Raw genomic sequence first — 23,499 nt, forward strand, 5'->3', positions numbered from 1 at the left:
AGTTTTCCCCAAATCCACCGCAGTTAGGGAAATAGAAGAATGACAACAAGCTGTCATCTTCAGCGGTGGATGTTCAGACAGAGACACACGAGCACAGAGACACAAAGAGCAGAGAGATAGCTATACAGACAGATCACAGGCAGTGAGTGATTAACAAACAAGCTGACAGCTAAGACAACACTGAGGGGAGCTGGCTGAGACGTCAGTTGATGGTCTGAGCAGGAGTGGAGTAGTTTGGTAGACATCTGTTCACATGACTCAGTGTTTCATTTCTGATTGGTTGGATATTTATGTTGTAATAAATTTCCAAGTTCACCCCGCCTTCTTTAACCTAGCATCAGAACTAATACTTTACATATATATAATAGTATGTCCATATGACTTTAAGGACCTGTGTCCACTGGTGGCGTATTTTGAACTGACAATGTCTATTTCTATTCAGCGTCCTCAGCTATGAAACGCCCTCAACGTCAGCAGGTGTAGTGGTGTGGAAAGGCAAAACTGCTTCACTATAAAGTTGTGCTCACATGCTTATGATGCGAGCTCTAATAATCGGAATGAAGTATATTACAAGTATGTTTGTTTTAATGTTACTACATGACAGGGTTCAGTACTGGTTACAGGACTGTGGCAGCATGAGAAGTGTTTAAAACATGATCACGTTAATTTCATAGTCTTCTTATAAGGTCAACTTTGATCACAGATCAATAGCAGCATCAAGATGATCATGAATAGGGCAAAGTGTAACCTTTATTTGGTCTCTAGTGTAGGATAAAATGTTTCCTTTGATTCATCCAAAGACTGCTGGTCATTGACCTTTGACCCCTCTTCAGTGGATGCTGTGTGAATGGTTCATGTCTTTGTGATATCGGTCACACTCAAAGTGCCAAAGAGCATCTCAGAGAGCAGGAGTTGAAGATGACACTGAAGTTTTTGTCTCCTCACATCTGCCACAGTGTGTTTCTTTTTCGGTTTGTGCTACTGTGTGTGTGTGTGTGTGTGCTTGTGCTTGTGCGTGTGTGTGTGTGTGTGTGTGTAATCCCTGGTGAGAGGAGTCTCTGTAGCAGCCTAACCGTTTGTAATCTACCTGTCTGGCGGTGCTCCCATCTGATAACTTCCATTATCCGCCCGGGGAAGGTAGGCCGCAGACGCACTGCTGAGCTCAGCAAGTCTCAAACACTCACACACTCACACACGCACAGCCACACAAACACAAAAATGTGCACATGTTCACTCCAAAACACAGTAACGACACATCGGAGAGCTCTAACGGTGTGTGTAATCAGGTTTAGATGTTTGGGGTGGTTTTGGCTGGTGTGTGTGTGTGTGTGTGTGTGTGTGTGTGTGTGTGTGTGTGTGTGTGTGTGTGTGTGTGTGTGTGTGTGTGTGTGTGTGTGTGTGTGTGTGTGTGTGTGTGTGTGCGTGTGCATAAGGGAGGCTTGGTTGGGCAGATTAGTTTTGCAGGGCACCCTTCCTCACACACACAGACACACACATACTGTACAGCTCAGAACTGTTTCCGTGGCGACAGAGGAGGAAGTGCGGGCTGCTTGTGTATGATAATGTTCATGTAATTATTTCCTCTTCCTGCCTGACTGCTCGCACAGCGTGGATGGCGGAGGCATGGTGACCACAGAGAGAGGAAGAAGAGACGGGTTTTAGCTCTGTGACTGAGGCAGAAGAGGGCTTACAGCCTTAAAGCCGCTCCCTTCCATACCGTGCTAAGCTTAATGAAAGACTGCAACCACTGGATGGAAGAACTGAGCCGAACAGGCAGAGGGAACTTGCTTTATGTAGGGATTTGTGATGCACTGGCTATTTTGAACAAGATTATTGTACATACTGTGTAATGGACTCACCATGTAAACCACGATGTAATGGGAATAATCCATGTATCTGTATTCATAACACATGGGTTTACAAAGTGCTGTATGGTGTTAATACATAAAACACAATTATTAAATCCAAACAACAAAACATTTGGGAACTTTAAAGGGCCCATGCAATGTTTATATTTTAGCTGTTTATGTTATACTCATCTCACAAGTTCCTCCTCTGTGGAGAACCTCTGAGTTTCTAACCTCACTATCCCTGTATTGATATGAGTGGGCAGCATGGTGTGATAATGAGGCACTGACCTGATTGGCTGCTAAGGAGGAACATGCAGATTGATGCAGAGGAGGAAAAACAACTAAACAAACACGGCAAGTGCTCCAGGAGAACTTGCGCCACTTCCATGTGTTTCTTGAAAGAAACCTGAAATATTATCACAAAGCTGCGACACTTACAGTATTCATGGCATGTCTGCTGTTGTTGGGTCATGAATTGTGAGTAAAGATCTTCTTATGAAGGTCAGTGTCTAAACAAACCCGTTTGTACTGACCGTGTTGATGAAGCAGTCTGAGGTGATGTGGTTAGTACAAACAAAGACATTAGCACCAACTGGAGCCGGCACATTGTTCAAATTAAAATGCATTACTGTTTTCTTGGGGCTGCATGGTGGTGCAGTGGGTGGAGCTGCCGGCTCACGGCGAGAAGGTTCCTGGTTCAAGTCCCTGGTCGGGCAGGTGCCTTTCTGTGTTGAGTTTGCAGGTTCTCCCTGTGCATGTGTGGGTTCTCTCCGGGTACTCTGACTTCCTCCCACAATCCAAAAACATGCTCTTCAGGTAAATTGATCACTCTAAATTGCCCGTAGGTGTGAGTGTGCGCAAATGGTTGTCTGTCTTTCTATGTTTGCCCTGCGATAGGTGGGCGAGCTGTCCAGGGTGTAGTCAGCTAGGATTGGCTCCAGCCCCCCGTGACCCCGAACAGGATAAGCGGTCAAGATAATGGATGGATGGACTGTTTGCTTTGGTTCTCTAGTGCTGGGACTGAATATAGACATTTGTGTTGATCTTTTCAACAACAGTGCTGGTAGCATGTCTGGTTCTAATCTTTGACTTCTTGACTCAGCAGTACCAAAGCAAAATCACAATCAGTGGAATTTGAGAGGAGGAGGAGTGATGGTTGGAGTGGTTTTGCATGCATGAAAGTGTTTCATCCTTTGTAAATTTGCATGGCACTTCCCAGCCAGCGTAATTTTCAGCCGTTTTGCAAAAGCAAAACTTGAAGAACATATTCTTTCAAATTGAATTGCAGTATCAGGCCTCAGTTTTTTAAACATTAACTTTTTAGTACAGTATGTTTTGGCAGTTTCTCAGCAGTCGTATAATTTCTCTGACAGATCTGTCTAAAGCGTTGTAAATGAATGCTCTTATTTGTGGCTTGTGTGGCCTGTTGACAGATTGTTAATTTCTACATGTTACACCCACCTGACGTGCCCTGACTTAAAGTCTTCAGGTTACACCAGTTTATCATTTGGATGTAATTACCCCCCCTGCCTCTACTCTTCTGCTGCTCCGCTCAGGCAGATGTGGCTCGATTAACACGCAATTAACTCAAATTAAAAGGCCAAACGGAACAGAGGACGCTCCCAGTGGAGGACAGCTCAGCTCCGGGCAGGAGGGAGGTAAAGAGGAGAGAACAAGGAGATAAAGAGGGGTGTGGTTTGAAGACAGTTCACACACACTTGACTTGCACTGTAATGAATCAGTGTTTCTGTATATTATAAGAAAAAGTACAGAACTTATCCTAAAAAGTTGAATGTAGATTCAGTTTTCATGTATTTCTTTCTTGACTTCTAAATCAGCTTACTTCATCTTCAATAAAACAAATCCTGTTAAAGCATATTTTAAATGCACAAACACTATTTTGTAAACAGTTAGGAGTCTCACTTTTTGAACCAGTCTACAGTCATTATGCTTCATCATAAAACTCTCTGCCTATACAACTCATTTACATTTACAAACACATTCTGCAGGAGAAGTCTAATTCCACCTGGATTAAGTTTTCTTTTCAACAATAATGAGAAAACTTTATATCGAGCCAAGCTGATAGCTGTTTTTATCCCGAACATATTTTAACGCTCTCCAACAGTATCTGCTTCAGACTTATTTTTTTATCTCCCAGGGAGCAGCGCAAAGCTGTGGTGAGAAAAACGTTGACACAGTGAGGCAGACATCATTTCATTTTTATCAATAAACAACTTCATCACAACAATAAATAAAAGTATCATTAGGTGATCAAATTCATTTTACAGAGAGAGCAAATGTTAAAGACATCGTGTTGATGATTCTGGTGACCCTTGTGGAAGAAACGGCAGCTTTTCCCAGGATAAAAACTACATTTCCCATGAGCACCATCACCCACTGTAGTAAAGATGTGTCTCATTTGTTCCTGGAGTAAATGAATGAACACAGATCTTCTTTTTAATCCTACTTTTCTTTGTTCAGACACTGAATATATAGATGTACATTTGTGATGATGTGTGTGAATAAACTAAACTAAACTAATAGATGTCTGAATAACGTAGATATGAAAGAAGAAGAAAACTCCTCCTGATTAATAGACGTCACTGCCTGAAGCTTTATATTTAGAGCCACAAGGCCGCTGAGTGAGCCGCTGTGTTTGAACACTTGACATCATGTTGGTATGTTTTGGATGTAAAGCCCTGCTGCCTGTATTCATCGTTACAGGTGAATAAAATACAGGCAGCAATAACAATTCAGCTTCTTATTTAGTTTCTCTCCAGTCAAATTAAAAGTTGTACTGAAGTTTTGGTGTCTGTCAGTCAATGTGTTGTTGTCACAGACATTTGGTGGATGTTGTCATGTAGAGGAGGAGCAGAAGGACTGGGGGGATAATTATACAGCTGTCCACATCATCCATCTGACCTGCAACACCCAGCCCCACAGACACTCTGTGTGTGTGTGCGTGCGTGCGTGCGTGTGTGTGTGTGTGTGTGTGTGTGTGTGCATGCGTGCGTGCGTGCATACATGTGTGTGTGTGTGTGTGTGTGTGTGTGTGTGTGTGTGTGTATAGACAAAGGACTAAGTGCCCGGGAGAGTGTGCTTTATCATCACAGGGACCCAGTGTCTGCCATTGGCCAAGGAGTGATTTGAGCTCTTTGCTATTAAACTCTCCCTCTCTCTCTCTCTCTCTCTCTCTCTCTCTCTCTCTCTCTCTCTCTCTCTCTCTCTCTCTCTCTCTCTCTCTCTCTTTTTCTCGCACACACACACACACACACACACACACACACACACACACACACACACACACACATACACACACACAAAAGTCAGCTGATTATTTCTGTACTATTCAGTCTGCTGCTCCTTGCCTGTGAGTGTGTGTTTGTCTGTGTTTAGAAGGGTATCTGTGTGTATGTGTGTGTGTGTGTGTGTGTGTGTGTGTGTGTGTGTGTGTGTGTGTGTGTGTGGTTGTGTGTGTGTGTGTGTGTGTGTGTGTGTGTGATGTAATGCCATTATCCTCACTTGCCTGTCTCTCCTTTTTTACTGTTCTCCCTTCAATCAGCACTTATCCCTGCATGCGTCTCTGAACTCTCTCTCTCTCTCTCTCTCTCTCTCTCTCTCTCTCTCTCTCTCTCTCTCTCTCTCTCTCTCCCTCCCTCTCCCTTTCCGTCTCTCCCTCTCGGTATGAATGCAGCTACCTTCAGCACTTCTCTCTCATTGATCGGGCAGGTTTAGCTGACATCATCGTTCCGTCTCCATCTCTGTCTTTTTCATCTCCTCATCCCTCCATCCCCACGATGGTCTGATTCATTATGTACATCAGCTCGCTCCTCCTGCTTTGTCTCTTTTTCTTCTTCCCGGTGAAAACAGCAGACCAGATGACAGCGTTTAGAAACAGACAGATGGATAAGATATCCAGAGGAGCTTATTGTAAAGGTGGAGTTTGTATATTTCACAGAGTTAAACTGTTCTTTATGAGACATTGTTGTGTTGTTGGTTTTTCTGTTGTTGCCTGAGTTCAGGAATCCTGTTCAGGGTTCAACCATTACCTAATCTGACTGTGGCAGGTCTTCCATCAGGACCCCCAGATCCAGTGTTTTAATTGGAAAACAACAAGTGTCAGTACTGAGCTTCTTCTGTTGTCGGTGGCTTTAAAAACTATACACAGTAGCTTTGTTACTTTAGGTTACAGTAGCTTGCTCTCTGGTAAAAACAGACTAGTAAGCATCATGAAAGGACGCAAGCAATGCATAGTGCACCATGGGTAATATATTTTAGGTGCTATTATGAATCACAAAGAAAAGCTGTAGCACGGAGAGGTACCAGCAGCTTGTAAGAAGTCTTGGTACCAAGCCCTGAACCTGTCTTCTTACCAAAGAGACTTAAGACACTCAACTCAAAATAACACACATAATTGGTTTTCTTTCTCATACTGTCAGTTTATTATCACAGTTTTCAAACATTATAATTCTGAGCTGTCTTTAAGCTCATGCTGCCCACCACCAAGGCCTTGAGGACCCTGGGTGAGCAGCAGACAGCTTCAGGAGAGACAGGCAGCTCATTTCACTGTTTTATATAAACCCCTCAGATATGTATTATTCTGGCTTTACATCATACATTGTTTCATCAGGAGGCATACAGGAAAACAGTGTGCATGTATGGAGAGCAACAGGACTGAAAGACCTGGGTCCTAATTCAATCCCTGAGGCCTTCAGCAGTCAGATAAAACACAATGACTTTCTAAATACTTTTCTGTCATTACTTAACTCCTGTGTCCTGTGATCGTGTTCGTCTGAGTATTTTTGGGGAGTGTTCTTCCTGGTGCACAGTCCACAAGATCAGCTGATTTTTCCCTTTAAACTTACACTGAGCACACCTGACTGAGAATAGTCGTAGCTGCCCCTGGTTATTTCCTCTGCACATTTGAGAAACGGTGAGAGTTGCCAAGTATCAGACTTCTGTCTACCGTCCTCTTCCATCAAAACGTCTACAGAGGGAATGGAAACAAACAAACCAAAACAAAAAATACGGGTAGAGAAATACAGGAACACATAAAAGTTGTAGGCAGGGCATAAAAATGTTCTCACTGTGACTCTTAACACAAACTGAAAATCCAAAAACCTGTCTTTTTATGGAATCGCTGTCACTGACTGATTTAAATAAAATCCACTGACCCTCAAGACTAGACGTCTGACAGCTCAGAGCTGACAGTCGTCTGCATAGAACCTGAGAGTTATCAGCACCTGCAGGGCAGACCAGACAGACGTGTTTCTGTCTGAGGGGAGAGCTCTTTAACTAATTACAACAGGGCGTTCTTGCCAAAGGAAACCTTAAGATCAGCACCGTCCATTGATCATCCTGTAAACAAGACAAGCAGCCATCCTGTTGTCTCTGAGGTTCTGGGACTGTTTCCATTGTAATCATCTTAAACAGGCTGAACAGTCACACTTTTTAAACTTACTTTTTTCACATTGAGGACTTTTTAATCCTCAGCTTAAAGCACATTGAGCTCACCTGGAATTAAATGTGCTTTATAAATAAAGTTGCTGTTGCTGCTGTTATTGCTGTATGCCTGCTCTGTCCTAGAGTAGTGAAAGTCACAAACAGGGATGAAGTCTTAGCTGGTTCACAGGGCAGAACTTTAAGTCGGACGTTAGACCCAGACGTACTCCCAGCAGGTGCTCTCATCCTCATGAGGAGAGTGATAGTTTACTGGTACTGATCCCATTGAGTCTGGTTTGTTTAATTAAATGTGAAGGAAAAAGCCAGCTCAGCTTCAAGCTTTCTTTAAGGGTGAAAAATTAAGACGATGTGCTGTGTGATGTGCCAAAAACTGCAGTTCCTTAAGTGTCCACTTGAAGCCTGCTCAAAAAAGCACTCTATGGCAGGATTGATTATGTTCACAGAGTGATATTAAAAAAAGGTTTTGGTCTGTGTTGCTCATTTTTTATTTGTACACACTTTACACACATCCTTGTATATACCTTAATTCCCAGCACTTTTGTGCATAGGTAATTCTGACTATCCTGCAGTTCTGTATATACTTTATTTTATTTTATTGTATTTTATTCATATTTATATCTTATTTTATTCCTTCTTCTATTAATATTTTGACTTTCTTACATACTGTTTATAAGAGCTCTGTAACGACCGAATTTCCCTCCCAGGGATAAATAAAGTATTTCTGGTTCTGATCAGATTTTTTATAACCCATCCGTAAAGATAGTATAAAGGCTAAGAGTCAGACACAAATGTTCACAATCAGGGGCTGGGTAAGTTGAATGACTGCTGTATCTGTTGTCTGAGAAGGCTGAAAGCTACCTCAGCTCCACCTCTGTGTCTGTGTCCATTACCAAAAGTGAGGGTGAAGATTTCCACTATGGTGACTGCCATCACTTGGCTTCAAAACGCCTCTTCAGAAATCAGTGGGTGCCGTCACTGAGATCACATCCATGTTTTCAACAGTCTGTGCTCTAACCACACATTTAGCTTCTTCTTCTTCTTCTTCTTCTTCTTCCTGCAATGTTACCCAATATTTTCACCGAGTTGTAAACATCAGCTACCTGCTCAACATAGTCCTGTTGAAGACCACTCTTTTCCTCTTCAGGGCCTCTGTCTGTGTCAGTTTGTTGAATGTTTTCCTTTCAGACAGTTTCCTTAATGTGCTCACATCAGGGTCATGTGAGCAGAGTTTGGGGATATCACCTTTATAAAAGACAGACCATGACCTGAACGTTTAGAGCTACACAGGATGGTATAGAGTGGAGTTTGAAACAGCTCTCTTTGATGCCCCCCTCCCCTCCCCTCTCACTTTCACACACCTCTCAACTTTATGAATATTTCACCTCAGTGTTCTGTCAGTCCTCATCTGTTGTAAAGGATCTGTTTTATTCATGTCACTCCAGCACCATGCCTCTCATCCAGATATTTTCCTCACAGGATATTTTTCTCACTACAATAGGAGCTTATCTGTTGCACCATGTGTGTTTCCCTGCAGCAGGCAGAGGAGGTTGCACAGACGGAGGGCTCCCAGCAGCTCCACCTGCAGCCCAGCGATTCGTCGGAGAAGCAGCAGCCCAAGAGGTTACACGTCTCCAACATCCCTTTCCGCTTCCGAGACCCTGACCTCCGGCAAATGTTTGGGGTGAGATGACAACCTTACAACACACACACAAACACACACTAACACACACAGGAATGCACAACTGTCTTATAGTCTGACACACACTGCAGGGCAATCACATAAAGTATATTCAGGTCATTCACCCTACAGCACTCTTCAATACTTCTGTCTGCTGCTCTGAAGAAGAACGGAGCAGTCGATGCTGCCAAAATCGAGATTTTTAAAAGATACAATGTTAGAACAAGTAAAGTACAGTGAGCCCCATCACACACTCAAATACAAACTTTTTATCTCAAAGCCCAACACTAACATTGTGTAAGTTGTAGGTAGACTCAGCAAGCAGGCGATGATGAAACTGATTTGCTCCGTTCATGCTGTGACTAAGAGCAGACCTTCAGAATGCCTTGAAACTTACTGTGAGCCATGAGTTTGGATATGCCCTAAATGCATTTTTGACATGTCCTTTATTTTTAAAATCCCTTAAGTCATTGAGCTTCACAACGACAGTAGTTTGCTTCAAACCAACACAGCAGTGGTGCAGTACATCAGCACCAAGTAGCAACCTTTGGTCTCAAAATATGAAGCCCATGCAGAAGTGTTATAAACTGCAGTTCATCGAGCTGGCTGCAGAAACAGTGGAAACTGCATACACACCAATTCAAAGAAGATGATCTTTAATGCAGAAATAAACATGTTTACAGCCTGGTTAAAAAAACGGCTTCAGTCTGAATAGCTAATGTTCGGTACACACTGTACGAGGGTGAATTTTTTTTACAACCTATCAGTTGAGAAGACATTAAGGTTACAAGTTTTGCCCATTTAACTGACTTGACTGACAGGGGAGAACACTGCAGCTGTTGGCTAGGAGGCTCAAAGCCCGCCTCTTTACCTCACACTAGCTGGACAGAAGTTAGGTTGTGTTCAGCATTTCCAATATGGCACCCGCCAACGATTGGCTTCAAAACAGTGCTTCAGGAACATATGGGTGACGTCACAGATACTTTGTCCATTTACTATACAGTCTATGGGCAGCACCCATCACGGTGATATTTTGGCTTTAATTTTATTTCTTTTTTTTTTTACAATGGGACAGTCTACTGTAAAAACAGTCCATGTTATCCATAATAAGTAATAAAAAAGACGTTACAGCACGCACAATCATGTATACATCAGGTGTTGTAAAGATCTTTTTGGTGCACCAGTTGCACCAAATCTCAAAACTTCCAGCTTAGATCCTTTAACCATGCCTGTCCCTAAAAACGTTGACAGTGCTGGTCTCAGTAATGTGCACAAGTTGCAGTTAATACCCTGTAGGGCTGAGACGTACTTTCTGTGTGGCCATGTCATGAGTTTCATTGTAAATGTACTCGGCTCAGCATGATGCATGTGATTGGGGAATACCTCCAGAAGTCAATTCATAAAGCTCCGGCTGTAATAAACTACTGGATGTGTAGGATGTAAACAACAGACATGGCGACACTGTTATGATTATGCTGACAGTGACAGCAATGTAGGGGATAGGTAAGGCCACTGAAGTCACACAGGACGATGGCAAGTCTGTGTTTCTCGTGCTGCCAATGCAAGATACTCTGTCACATTCACTCTGCCTCTACATTGTCCCTGCAACCAACGTTGGGGACCTGTGGCAGCCATCATGCTTTCTCGTACACATACCTAACAGCAAGTATATCTTCAGCCTTATATGCCCCCCTCTCCACTGTTGCTCTTGACAAATAAAAGCATACATTTACATCCATTCACAAGAGTTTATCACAGGAGACACAAACTGGAGTGGACAAGTTAAGGAAAGAGTCTAACAGGATGTTAAGTCACGAGGACATACATTCACACAGACAGCTCACCAGCTGTAGGTCCGGAGATGGAGGTTGGATATGACAAAGTGTCCGGTATACATTGAATGTAACACGATATGCCACCAGGAGAGAGCATGTTTCTGTTGGATAAAAGCCAGCAAACCTGGCCTGTTACTCAAAAAACAAAGCCCAAGGGTTTAGTTGAGTGATTCCCCGTCCTGTGGCACCATCACCATGCTGACATGATCAAGTGAAAAGTTTAAAATCCTTTGAATAATGGATGAAGCTCCTCTGAAAGTTAGGATCCCATATGAACGCAGAAGCTGTGCTCTCAGTGGATCGTCTCTGTGACTCAGGATGAAAAGTAGGTGTGCATGTGTGTGCGTGTGTGTGTGGGTGTGTGTGGGATTATCAGAGAGGTAGGGAATAAAGAGGGGACAGTTGGTACCATACTGCTGGAGAAATCGCCAACAGACTATTCCCAAACTGGAAGACAGACATCAAAAACAAAGAGTGTTTGTGCGTCTCTCTTTATGTGTGTGTGTGTGTGTGTGTGTGTGTGTGTGTGAGTGTGAGTGTGAGTGTGAGTGTGTATGTGTGTGTCTGTGTGTGCTAAAGGTTTCTTACTCCTAACTTGACCAATATGACAGCATGGTGGCCCTGTGCCTTCAAATATGATGATGCAGTCACCTCTCTCTTGGCAAGTTTTGCAGGTGAATGCTCCTGGACTGTTGAGTTAGCAGCAATGAAAGAATGCAACACCTGGTTACACTTTTAAAACCTTGATGTATGATGTGGTAAAGTGTAAAGTTTACACTAAGTAATGAAGTATTGAATAAAAGTTGTTTTTAATGATTTAATGATTTTACGGTTGTAAGAACTTGGGACCACGGCAAAGGTGTTCTTATCGACTTTATACTGGGTCAAATTAATGTTAGACCAAGTTCATTTTTAAGTCTTACCATTATCCTGTTGCACTGTTATAAATCCCATTGAATTGAACTTTTCATTCATGGTAAAGTCTTTACCATTGGTGCTCTCAGATGCAGTAAACACCTGTATACGGTCCTCCCCTCTTCTTCTTTTCCAGTCAGGAACACTCTTGTCATAGATTTAAACATTTATTGCCAAATGGAAATACAGTTATGCTTGGCGCTCTACTTTCTCTGGGTTAGTCAAGCAGCCTGCTTCAGCTTTCCAGGGAGTGCATTGCAAAATCCCCACAAAGGTAAAACAGACATTAAGACTAAACAGGAGGAGGCAAAGTTTAACCAACAGTAACAGAGTGTGGGCAGCAAAGGTGTTGCAGGGATAAGCAAGAGTGAGAAGGGTTTAAATAGACCGCCTTACGGATAGAATGAGCTGTGATTGGTTGTGTGGACAGGAAACAATGATTTAAACTGCAGCCTGACAGCTGACAGCAGCTGAGACGTATGACTTCCGTGTCCTGCATGAACTAACAAGAAGCTTCTTTCTCTGCTGCTGATGCTGAAGTTTGTGCTCTCCAAAAACATTGAGTTCTATTAAAGATATCCTCTTGCTGTTTACAGATGCTATCAGAAACTAATGTTTCTCCCACATTGTCCACAGGAAGAGGTGAAATCATAAACTTTAAAAATGCACCTTCAGTGATTTGATATGAGGTGTGTGATCTGGTTGTCCCTGGGTTTGGACCAATCAGAATTGAGTATATAACACAGACGGGTGATAAAAGATGAATAAATTATGAGTTTTATGCAGGAATTGATTCTAGTCCTAGAGAGTGCAATGTGCATCTATCAGCCCTGATCATTATCCCGTGTCGAGGGTCACGTCTTCATATTGTGTCACCTGGTTCTGAAATGAAGCAACACATTGTGAAGCACTACGCCATTGTTCAGGCTTTTGTTCTTCACTAGTTTTAAGTTAGGAAGGGTCTGTATAAATGTGTGTGTGTGTGCGTGTGTGTGTGAAGCTGTTTATTTACGAATAGAGAAGTGACACTGTACTGATCACTGTCACAAACCAAGTGTTAACATTAAATATAATTGGAGGCTGGAGACTCTCATCTCCCAATTCCTCTCCCCTCCTCTCTGTTCCTCCATGGAGGTGAACATCTGCTCCTGCAAATACTTTGTTCCAGGAGGCGGGGAGTGGCCCACTCCTCTTCCCCAGCCTTAGAGCTCTCATTTTGGGAGAAGAGGACGGGATGGAGGGGCCCGTCAGTGGAGGCACGACTAATAGGATTCCACAGCAGGGTTAAAAGTGAGTTTATCCTCATTAGGTGTACATAGGATGACAGCTCCAGTTACCAGCTCGCTGTGGGTGTGTGTGCGAGTGTGTGTTTGTATTTGTGTTTGTATTTAAGTGTGTATTCTTGGAAAGGCGAGGAACAACTTTCTCCCAAAAGACTGGAGTCACTTAGTGAAGTCTCTGAGGCTCTGAGCACTGCACCACAATGAACCGGTGACATCATCAGGTGGAGCAGAGGACAGACTGAGAGAAACAAAAGCAGCAGAAGGAAAGAGAAGAAGGAGAGGGGAATTAGAGCAGACAGACAATCTGGTAGCTCTCAGTACAATTAGCGACGTTCAGAGGCCATCCAGCTCTGCTCAGAGAGCCATCACAAAGACTGAAGATCCACATCACCGGTCCTCAAGAGAACCAGAGCAGGGAAACTTTTTCCATCACAAGTGTGTGTTTTTTTTACTCCAAGTTTTCTCTGTTAAAGGTGAAATACAAAGGAAAGTGATAATCACAGTTTAATAACAAAGAATACATACAACATGAAATCAAAGGGGAGTGCCTGTTTCTTTAAATCTGTTTCTTTAGAGGACCAGGAACAGAAAGTTCCTTGAGGCAGAAACCTTGAGCAGAACCAGGCTCACGTTAGACACACATCTGCTGAGACAGAGTTGGGGTTGGAAAGAAGGATACAGGAGAATAAGAGGGAGAGAGGGGGGGGGGGGGGAATGATAGTGATGAGACGAGTAGTAGTAGCTGTTGCCGCTGGAGTCGAGCACGTCCATATCAGCTGGAGTCTTGCACGTCCGTAGCAGCAGGACGTCTACGGCAGCTCAGAGGAACCTACGAGACAAGGGAGCTCAGGGACTCCAGAAAGGTCTATGGTTAGTAAATTTTAATGGGACAGGGAGAGTTAAAGTAAGTGGTGGAGGGGAGTGCTTCACCTCAGTGGGAACAGTGAAAAGTTCACTTCAGGAAGATCTCTTCAAATATAAAAAAGATGAAGGAAAAAGAAACTCCCTCAGTCAGATCAGTTTATCAAATATTCCCACAAACTTTTTGTTACCAAACTCAGACCTCTTATGAATCATTCAATCAGGAAAAACTTGATAACAAGGGAACAAGTATTTATTTAACTATTTCAGAAATATAAACGTCTTTGGCTATTAGACCCCAATATGAAGTCTCCACAGTTCACTTGGCGGTAGTGAGGCCAAGGATAGGATAGGATTCCCCGTGATGGAGTCCAGACACATGTGGTGATGACGGAGGGAAGGATTGAACTGAATGACGACGTGTGTGTTTAAAATGACACAGCAGCAGCATGATTGGTTGATAGAGGTCAAGGCAAATTCTGGTTGATGTACTTAAAGAGTAAACACCCCAAATCAGCTAATCACAGGGGCAGGAAGAGACTGAGAGGGAGAGAGGGAGAAACTACTTAATGAGTATGAAACAGACTCCCTGCTTGAACTTACACTGAGCTTCATTACGTATATGTATATTACAGTTAGAAATTACAACTACACTGAAAATAACCCATAGGTTGGAAGAGTGTGGAAACAATCTGTGTTTTAATCACATGTTCATTTCACTCCTGATTTCCTGAACTGCCTTTCTGTCACTTCTGCAGAGTGGTTCAGCTTCTGTAAAAGATGTGTTGCTCTCTCTCTCTCTCTCTCTCTCACATACACACACACAGCCTGTGCTGTATACACACACACACACACCTTTTCCTCCCTCACCCCTGTTAATGGTCCAGCTTTAAGGATTAATAGTTGTGGTCAGGACCATTGCAGTCCAGGTTCTGTCCAGACTCTCCACAATGAGCTCCAGCGGTGCTCTCCTCTATTCACTTCAAATGGGACTTGTGAGCAACTGGCTCAATCTCTCATTACGGCTCTGCTAGACGAGCCGCACAATGCAAACAAAGGCAATAGGCAGGGCATTACAGCAAATGGAATTCTGTGTCATTTCAGCAAAAGCTGTTATAGAAAAGCAATACGAGAGCATTAAACAAAGCCATATAAACAAGTTCAATCAAAGGTGATGAAGCCACAAGCTGAGGTCTATTTCTGGGAATTACACAATAATGCTCCCTCAAACACCTCTGGAAGTCCAGCTCAGGATGCAGGATTTAAACTGGATTGGACACACATGGAGGGAAAGGTGCGGCCCCGGAAAGGAATAAAAGCTGGTTCATTACCCGAGCTTATTTGAGTTTAATTCATAATTAGAACAACACATTCTGAGGGAATTAGCAGGCCGGGAAAGAGGCTTTTAATGGTATGATGATAATTGGCATTCACAGCACCACTTCACTGATTCAATTCTCTCATTCTTAAGGTGTGGCTGCAGCTCCAATAACTCCCCACATGTGCTGCACATTTACCTTCACACCCGGGGATGTTTGGATTCCTACATCCCTCAAACAGCAGGGAAGCAATCTTGGCCTGACCACATGTCAGCGTCTGCAGCTTTGCTACGGCCTCTCATAATATTTCTTGTAATTACTCCTGATGCACGGAACAAACATGTCTGGCTCTGCATCCAGCTGGGCGGCACTCGCAGGAGGAGCCTTTTCATTTAGCCCCACACCGAGTGAAACCTGACAAGCTGATATGCAGGACCGCTGCCATCCCCTGAGCTTCAGCTGTGTTTAATTAATAAGCAGGCACTTAGTGAGCCAGCCGCAAGAGGGTCCTTACTGTCACATTCCCAGAGGTAGGGGTCCTAAATGAGTCATTAGATTCACACACACCAAACACACACTAACGCTTACAGTAGGGTGTGTGTGAGAGTGTGTTTTCTGAGAGCACCAGGGGTTGGGTTTTGTGCTAATGGAGTTTTAATGACACCTACTCCTGCCTAATCACCTGTTCTGGAGGCTTCCAGCATTCCAGGTAGCCCAGCGTTCCCAGCAAGGGAATTCTTTTTAATGTCTCCAGTTCACGGCTACACTCTCATTTGCCTCCCCAATTATTCCATAAGGCCCCGCTCTAACCGGCTCTGCCTCCGAGGAGACAAGGTGTAATTATACTCTAAAAATCTGCTAATTTACATCAACATATTCGTGTAGCGATGGAGCCATTCTGCACTGAGTGGGTAGTTAGAAAGCCCGCGCTCCACCATTGTTGAGTCCCTCAAGAGGTGCTGCAGTGTTTGTGTTGATGAAGACAATTAGAGTGTTTAGAAGAAGAGGGGACGGTGTTAAGGGTTATTGTTCTGTTTGTCATTAAGGTGAGGCGCTCCAGGTGAGCCTGGTCATTTCTCGTGACCACAGGAGTTTCATCAAATATGTAAACAATCATCACAGTTAAGCGCTGTAAACACCTTCCCCCCCGGTTTGAAAGCTTACAAGTTGTGTTTGGAGAACATTAGCTGCTGCTTCCAGAGACACTTCACCTCTCTGTAGGGGACGTTTTACAGCGTCAACAGGACGAGGAACGTACTCTTCAAAAGTTCATCAAAACCTCACACCTACTTTATTGTTTTAAACTTTGGGATCTAAATGACTCGTGGGTCCAAAAGCTTGAGGATTGATTCATTTGTTGGCTGCAGAGAATTTGGTCCACCTTATAGAAAATAATAGAAATAAAAACATGGAGATTTCGTGATTAAAGGCATCAATTTACAGGAATAGAGACGTGATATTAAGTTGTAACTTTAGAAAAGAAAACTCATAATTTTAGGCTGTGGTTGGTCTTTATGTTGTTTCAATCAGAGACAAGTTAACAAATTAAAGACCAGATCTATTTTACAAAGATGATGTAATATTGAGTTATCGTCAGAGGCTTTTTGGCTCTTCAACTCTGCAGGGAGGTGGTTAGCCTGCTGCTGGTGGAGATGTTGGTTGAGTCTGATGAGATAAAGGCATAGTCTGTATAAATAATGGATGTAGTATCCTTGATGTCACCCATCTGTTTCTGAAGCACTGTTTTAAGGCCAATCGTTGGAGGGAGCCAAATTGGAAATGCTGAAGTCAACTTAACTGCTGTTGAGCTAGTGTGACGTAAAGAGGCGGGCTTTGAGCCTCCTCGCCAACAGCTACAGTGTTCCCCTCTGTCAATCAAGTCAGCTGTGCCTCTCATAACGGAAAGCTTGTAATCTTAATATCTTTGAAACTGCTGCATTATGAAAAAAATCACCCCCAGTACAGTGTGTGCTAATAGAGAAGCCTCAAGCAGACACTTGAGGAACTGCCGTTTTTAACACTTCCACATTGGCTTCAATTCTCACGGCCGGAGTTTGCCACTTGGATAAAGAGGCTGGAAGGGCACACGTAACAAATGAATGAATGAACTGAAGCATTGTTTCATTCTTCGGGGTCTGGTGGTTTTGATGTGTTGTATAAGACCGGCTTATTAAAAAAAAAGCTCTAATCTAAACAAAAATAAAAATGATCTTATCCTTCAAATTATTGGATTTAGATGAATTTTTAATGACAGTTGTTTGAGGTTGAGGTTGTTTGTACTGTCATTTAGCTAAAAACAGGAACTCTGCTTTAAAACAGTATGATTGCCTCGTAAGGTTTTTTAACGTTAAGTGTCATTTTTACACATTTCAGAGTGTTCATTCCCAAGGACTAAAATCAAGTTGACATTGACATGTTGTACTAACCTAAATCTTAAAAGCCAAGCTCTTTCCTTAATCTCTGCCTTCGTTGGTGCACTGCAGCACATTCTGGCACCTCACCAGCACCTGTAGATCAGCGGAGTAGTGTTACATCATTGGCAGGAAAATGAAACTCCTGTATGACTCTGCAAGCTTTTCAAGACCGGCCAGATTTCCCAGAGAGGGGAAAAGTGAAGGTCCCAAAACACATCTGCAGCTCGCTGAGGGAGATTCTCTTCACTCCTCTGTCTTCTCTGGAAAACAGGAAGACAGCTCTAATGTGGACTAATGGAGACAACTGAAAACACAGACTCAACGCTGGAATAGAGACAAATAGAGGAGAGGAGAGAGAAACAACAAGAACTGTTTTATTCTAACACAAGGATAGTTATCACCACCCAAACTTACGCAGTAGTTAGAACTGCACATTTAAAATCTATTACATAGAAATCTGCTTAATAAGACTTGCATCATCTGAGGTGAAAATACAAACTTGTTTGAAACAGTGTAATTTAAGTTATTATTAGTCAGAATAAATGAAAACCATTATCCTTTTTTAGAGTGACAAAAATACAAATATTAAAAATGATACAACAGAAGCTGACAGTGCCCATTTGTAATATTTTAACCACTTTAACACATTAAACCAACTGGATTTACATTCACGTGTTAGTAAAGCTCATTTTGAAAATGAATGTGTTAAATCCTGTGGATGAGATCAGTTGTTAATATTATAAAAATCAAACCTGAGTTTAGACTGAGCCTAAGTAGAGCCTTATTAGATCTGTCGAATTATTTTACTTGCAGTCAATCACTGAATTAGTTAGTTGGATTTAATTCACCAACAGGTCTGTGGGGATTCACTCTCCAAATTACTGCTCTGCTGGTTTTTGTGATGTGGTCAACCACTGACACCAGTCTGACAAGCTGCACCTCTATGCTTAACTCGCAGGTAGTAGTTCAAACTCAGAGTACCACATACTGGATTTTGTATTGCAGTTTGACACAAAGTGCATGTTACGTTTGACTCGTCAGCTGAGCTGTCTGGGAGTTTGTTAAAGGGAGATGCAGCGTTCAAGAGTCAAGTCAAAATGTATTTCTATAGCTCTTTGTAAAACAACTGCAGTTGACTAAAGTGCTGAACAAGCTTAAAAACACAATCAATAAAAACAAATATTAGTTAAAAGTAATAGATATTGAAAATGAAATAGATAACACAAGTAGAAGCACAGCAGTGTCGTTCTTTTCCATTACAGCAGCAGCAGGAAGCAGGAAGACACAGCAGAGGTTGAACTACAGCAAGCAGGAAGGGACAAAAAGCATTCAATTAAAAAAAAGAATGTCAGACTTAATCGCATCACAACTAATGTGTAGTGTGTGTGTGTGTGTGTGTGTGTGTGTGTGTGTGTGTGTGTGTGTGTGTGTGTGTGTGTGTGTGTGTGTGTGTGTGTGTGTGTGTGTGTGTGTGTGTTTACATATAACATAAAGAAACAATTCAACATTCAAAGATCTGCAGTAGTAACAGACTTACTCTAATGTAGGGTTCTGTATCAAGTTCTCTAAACTCTCTGTTCTCCTCCAACATACAAAAAAAGCAACCTGAGTGATTTTAAACTGAAGTGGGGTCAGCAGGGTTTCCTGAAGTCTTTGTTTTAGGGGTTGTAATGTAAGATGTGAAAGTGTCTCATTCTGAAATATGAATGTAGTGATGTGGATGCACTGCATCTGATGATAACTCCAATCTCTACATATAAAAGAAGAGAGAGATTAGATTGAAGCTTTAATGGATGTTTTACCATCCTGTTAATGTCACCATTCTGCTATTACAGAGGGATGGTGACATGTTTGGCTTTGCTCCGTCATACGGCATGTATTTATCGTGTCAGCTTTGTTAACTCATAACAACACTCTCCCTCACTCACAGACACAGAGATCATCAATGTGATGAATGTACAAACACTGTGCCTCTAATCAAGATGTTCTACACTTTACACACATCCTCTGCTCCTTTCAATGATTCACCAATCTGTTGTGACTCCACAACACACACAAACACACACAAACACACACACACACACACACACACACACACACACACACACACACACACACACACACACACACACACACACAGTGAGAGAGGCTGTGTAAATGCAGCCATCCACTGAGAGAAGCAGAACAATTGAAGGTAGTTTGACTGAACAGCTCACAGATGAGAGATGAGATGAGATGAGATGAGAATGAGTCTCGTGCTTAAACCACCATGGACAGGCTGAGGGCAGAGGGCTCTGCTGGTGCTGTTTTTACTCTTAACACTCAAACACACACACAAACAATCCATTAAATCATATACTCTAATGAAAATCAGAACACTCATTAAAACATTCTCTTGTAAAGGAAACACAAACTTTCCTGAGCAGTTTGTTTGACTCTGGTCAGAGTGTGTCAGTATCTTCAGATAGATGAAGTAAATCTAAATAAAGGTGTAACATGCATGTGCTGTACATGCAAGTCATGCATGTGATGGTACGTGTGTTTTTCTGGTGGACTTCTCCTTCAGGGCTGGTGCTGGCACGGTGACCTTGCCGTTGCTCTGCTGCCTGCTCCATGTTTATTTATTTATTGAAATAAAGTACTTGATTCAAGGTCTAGTTATGGGGAGCGCAAGGCTGAGCATTATCATGCTGCCTGGCAAGGTTAGTGCTGCTTCACATCGCCATGAGTTCGTCCAGCTGCTCTTAAACAGCGCAGCTTCCACTGATCCAGGGTTTACGCAGGCATGTTTATTCATACTGAAGCTGAAGTCGTTGTTTTACATCGATGTTCATTGATTCAGAAGAAATCAGAGTCAACATCGTCAATAAGAGTCTCAATAGTCGAAAACAGCAGCTTGGACAGTGATTCAGAATATAATAGGTTACCCAGCAGCACGACTTCTGGACATTAAAAGTTTTTTATCATTATTTATTTCAATCATCACTTACCATGTTATTTATGAAGTAGTAGCAGTTGTTGCACATTACATTCTATTCTATTCTATTCTATTCTATTCTATTCTATTCTATTCTAAACAATCCTTCTCCACCACTTAATTTGAGTGTGTGTGTGTGTGTTTGTGCATGATTTTCTGTGTGTATGTTTTTGTGTGTATATTTATGTGTGTATGTTTCTCTGTGTGTTTGTTTCTGTATGTTTCTGTGTATGTTTCTGTGTTTGTATTTTTGTGTGTATGTTTCTGTGTGTATATATTTCTTTTTGAGTATGTTTCTGCGTGTGTACGTTTTGTGTGTATACTTCTGTGTGTGTTAGTCCTAATTCCCTCGTGGCCTTAGAAGTTGAATCGGTGCAGTCTTCATTAGTGAGGAATAGAAGTCCTTCATCACGCAGTCTGACCTCAGACTGATGAAGAGGAGTGCATCTTTAAACTCTTGTATTCAAACACGAGTTGAATGAACACTAAAAGGTTTTGAAAGGAGGTGTAATTATGTTCCTGCATTATTTATAATAATGGTGATGATGCAGAATGAAGCAGGTATCAATAGACTGATGTATTTAAATGGACTTACATCAGCCCATCAGATTAGAACAGAGGGATGTTATTACCTCCAAAGTGCTGCACATCATCAGGACTAATAAATACACACACTTTGTCAGAGGGAAGTTGTTGTGTTGACATTTGTGTTGGTGTCAAATCTGCTCATTTTGTTCCCTCATCGCTATCAATGAGTGACGCTGAGCTCAAACTGAGATGTGGAAATACAGATAGTGTGGATATAAACTGACACGTCATGCAGACTTCTTTATTTTAAGGTAAAACTGAAGCTGAGTTCAAATGTTAGTGAGTAGAGGAGGGCAGAGTTAATGCAGATTGTAAGTCTGAAAAATATATGTTATATATTTATGTATTATTATATTTCACCATTTACCTTCAATGTATCTTTAAATCAAGTATGATTGACCTGGATGTTAGATATTGATCTGTCTTTTAAATAGGAAGAAGAGAAATCCAAACCTTAAGAAAGGCACAGGACTCCTTTCTGTGAGATGAATTGATATCACACGTTTACGGTTTAACCAATCAGCATCAAGTCTTAAGGGTCCCATATTATATTCCTTTTTATCAAGTTATATTGGCCTAAGATGTCCCCAAATTTTTCAAAAAATCACTTTGATTTCAGATTTTAGCACGCCTGTAACCCCTCTGTTTCAGGCCTGCTCAGAACAAGTTGTTTTCTGTGTCTGTAGCTTTAAATGTTAATGAGCTGTCTGGTCACGCCCCTCTCAGGAAGCTGAGCAATAAGCAACTTCAAATATAAGGGAAAGTTAAAACACTACAGAATATAGCAAGAAACAAGAAAAGTACAGGAAGATCAGAGGGAAGAATTACAACATAACATGAGAAACATGGGGAACAGGAAGTAAAACAAGACATGAAACAAAAGGTGAGATTGACAATAAAGGTAAATAAAGGGTATTTTCCCTGTCAGGGCTTCTTAAAATAAACGATTCTGTGGCAGTATAAGTTGGGAAATTATGTTAACTTTCTTTTTCTTTTTACCAAAACCTAAAAACCAGCTGAAACATCAGAGAAATATAAGTCATTAGAGAATAAAGGCCGTAGAGTCAGGCTGAAGACAGTGCTGACAGGTGCTCTGTGATAAATCAGCCTGACATTATAGGTATAATCCTATTTGCTTTTATTCCCATGTCTCTACTATACATTAACCCCATGATAAGGCACTAAACAAAGGGACCTACATCAATGCGTGGTCTCACTCTACAGTAATATCCAGTAATTAGCCAATTAAAATGACGCATGGAGCCAATCAGGACCATTAAGAGCCAGATCACAGAGAACCTATAGGACCCAAATATGCATGCTTAGACTATTGAGAGAGGGTGTTGGCAGGTAATTACTATGATGGTCTTCATCCTGAGCGAATAAACAAATGTATTATCATTAACCCCCTACCACTACAAACACACACACACACACACACATACACATACACACACACACACTCACTCACTTACTCACATATATATAGCGTACAAGTCGTTCCCTGTTCTAGGCCTCTGCCTCCTCTAAAAATACTCCAGCTCTTTTTTTCTGGAGGAGGAAAAGCGAGATGATGGGCATCATTAAGATCAGTGGTGCGTGCTGAGGCGTTACGCTGATATAGCGTCCGTATGCACCGCTGTAATGTTCATTAACACTGCACAGCCCTATCCCCCACAAACACACACACACACACACACACACACACACACACACACACACACACACACACACACACACACACACACACACACACACACACACGCACTTCTTTATTACCACAACAGAGCAAACACAGCATTAAACAGCATTAGGAGTAAATGGATATTTTATTAATCTCATTGTCGGGTGAAGAGGAGTCTGTTAATTTGGAGCATTGACTGCTTGACCTTTTTTACCAGTGAGGCGGAGGGGAGCGCTGTTTTCAGGTTGGGTTTGTTCTGTTTGTGTTTCTCTACTTTAGGGACGTGTCACCATGTTTTCTAATGATTTCTTTCATGTTCCTCCCATTCTCTCCCCCCCTGCCCTCTCTCTCCTTCTCTGTCCTCCACAGCAATTTGGCAAGATTTTAGACGTGGAGATTATTTTTAACGAGCGAGGCTCCAAGGTAAGTTTACCGTCACCTCACATTCATGAACAGTCCCTCATGTGAACATGTGATTCTCCTGCAGACTAGATGTCTGCTCTCACCATCTCCACGGCTCTCTCTGCCTCTATGTAATGGTTATTACGGACATATCAGTGACACATGCCTGCAGGCAGCTTATACACCCTACCAGGCTGCCATGCATTGTGACAAACAATAAATCATCTCAG

The 23,499-nt window shown here is 42.2% G+C and overlaps 1 protein-coding gene across 1 annotated transcript in view; it reads left to right on the forward strand.

The window, feature by feature from the left end:
* Positions 1 to 23,499, forward strand: part of rbfox3a (RNA binding fox-1 homolog 3a) — a 626,830-nt gene that overhangs the window by 568,246 nt on the left and 35,085 nt on the right. Inside the window, exons 7-8 of the mRNA XM_034708818.1 lie at positions 8,848 to 8,994; positions 23,237 to 23,290. Coding sequence (XP_034564709.1) covers positions 8,848 to 8,994; positions 23,237 to 23,290 — 201 coding nt within the window. The remainder of the gene's footprint in view (positions 1 to 8,847; positions 8,995 to 23,236; positions 23,291 to 23,499) is intronic.

Source organism: Notolabrus celidotus, chromosome 18, assembly GCF_009762535.1.
Source record: "Notolabrus celidotus isolate fNotCel1 chromosome 18, fNotCel1.pri, whole genome shotgun sequence".
Classification (NCBI taxonomy): domain Eukaryota; kingdom Metazoa; phylum Chordata; class Actinopteri; order Labriformes; family Labridae; genus Notolabrus; species Notolabrus celidotus.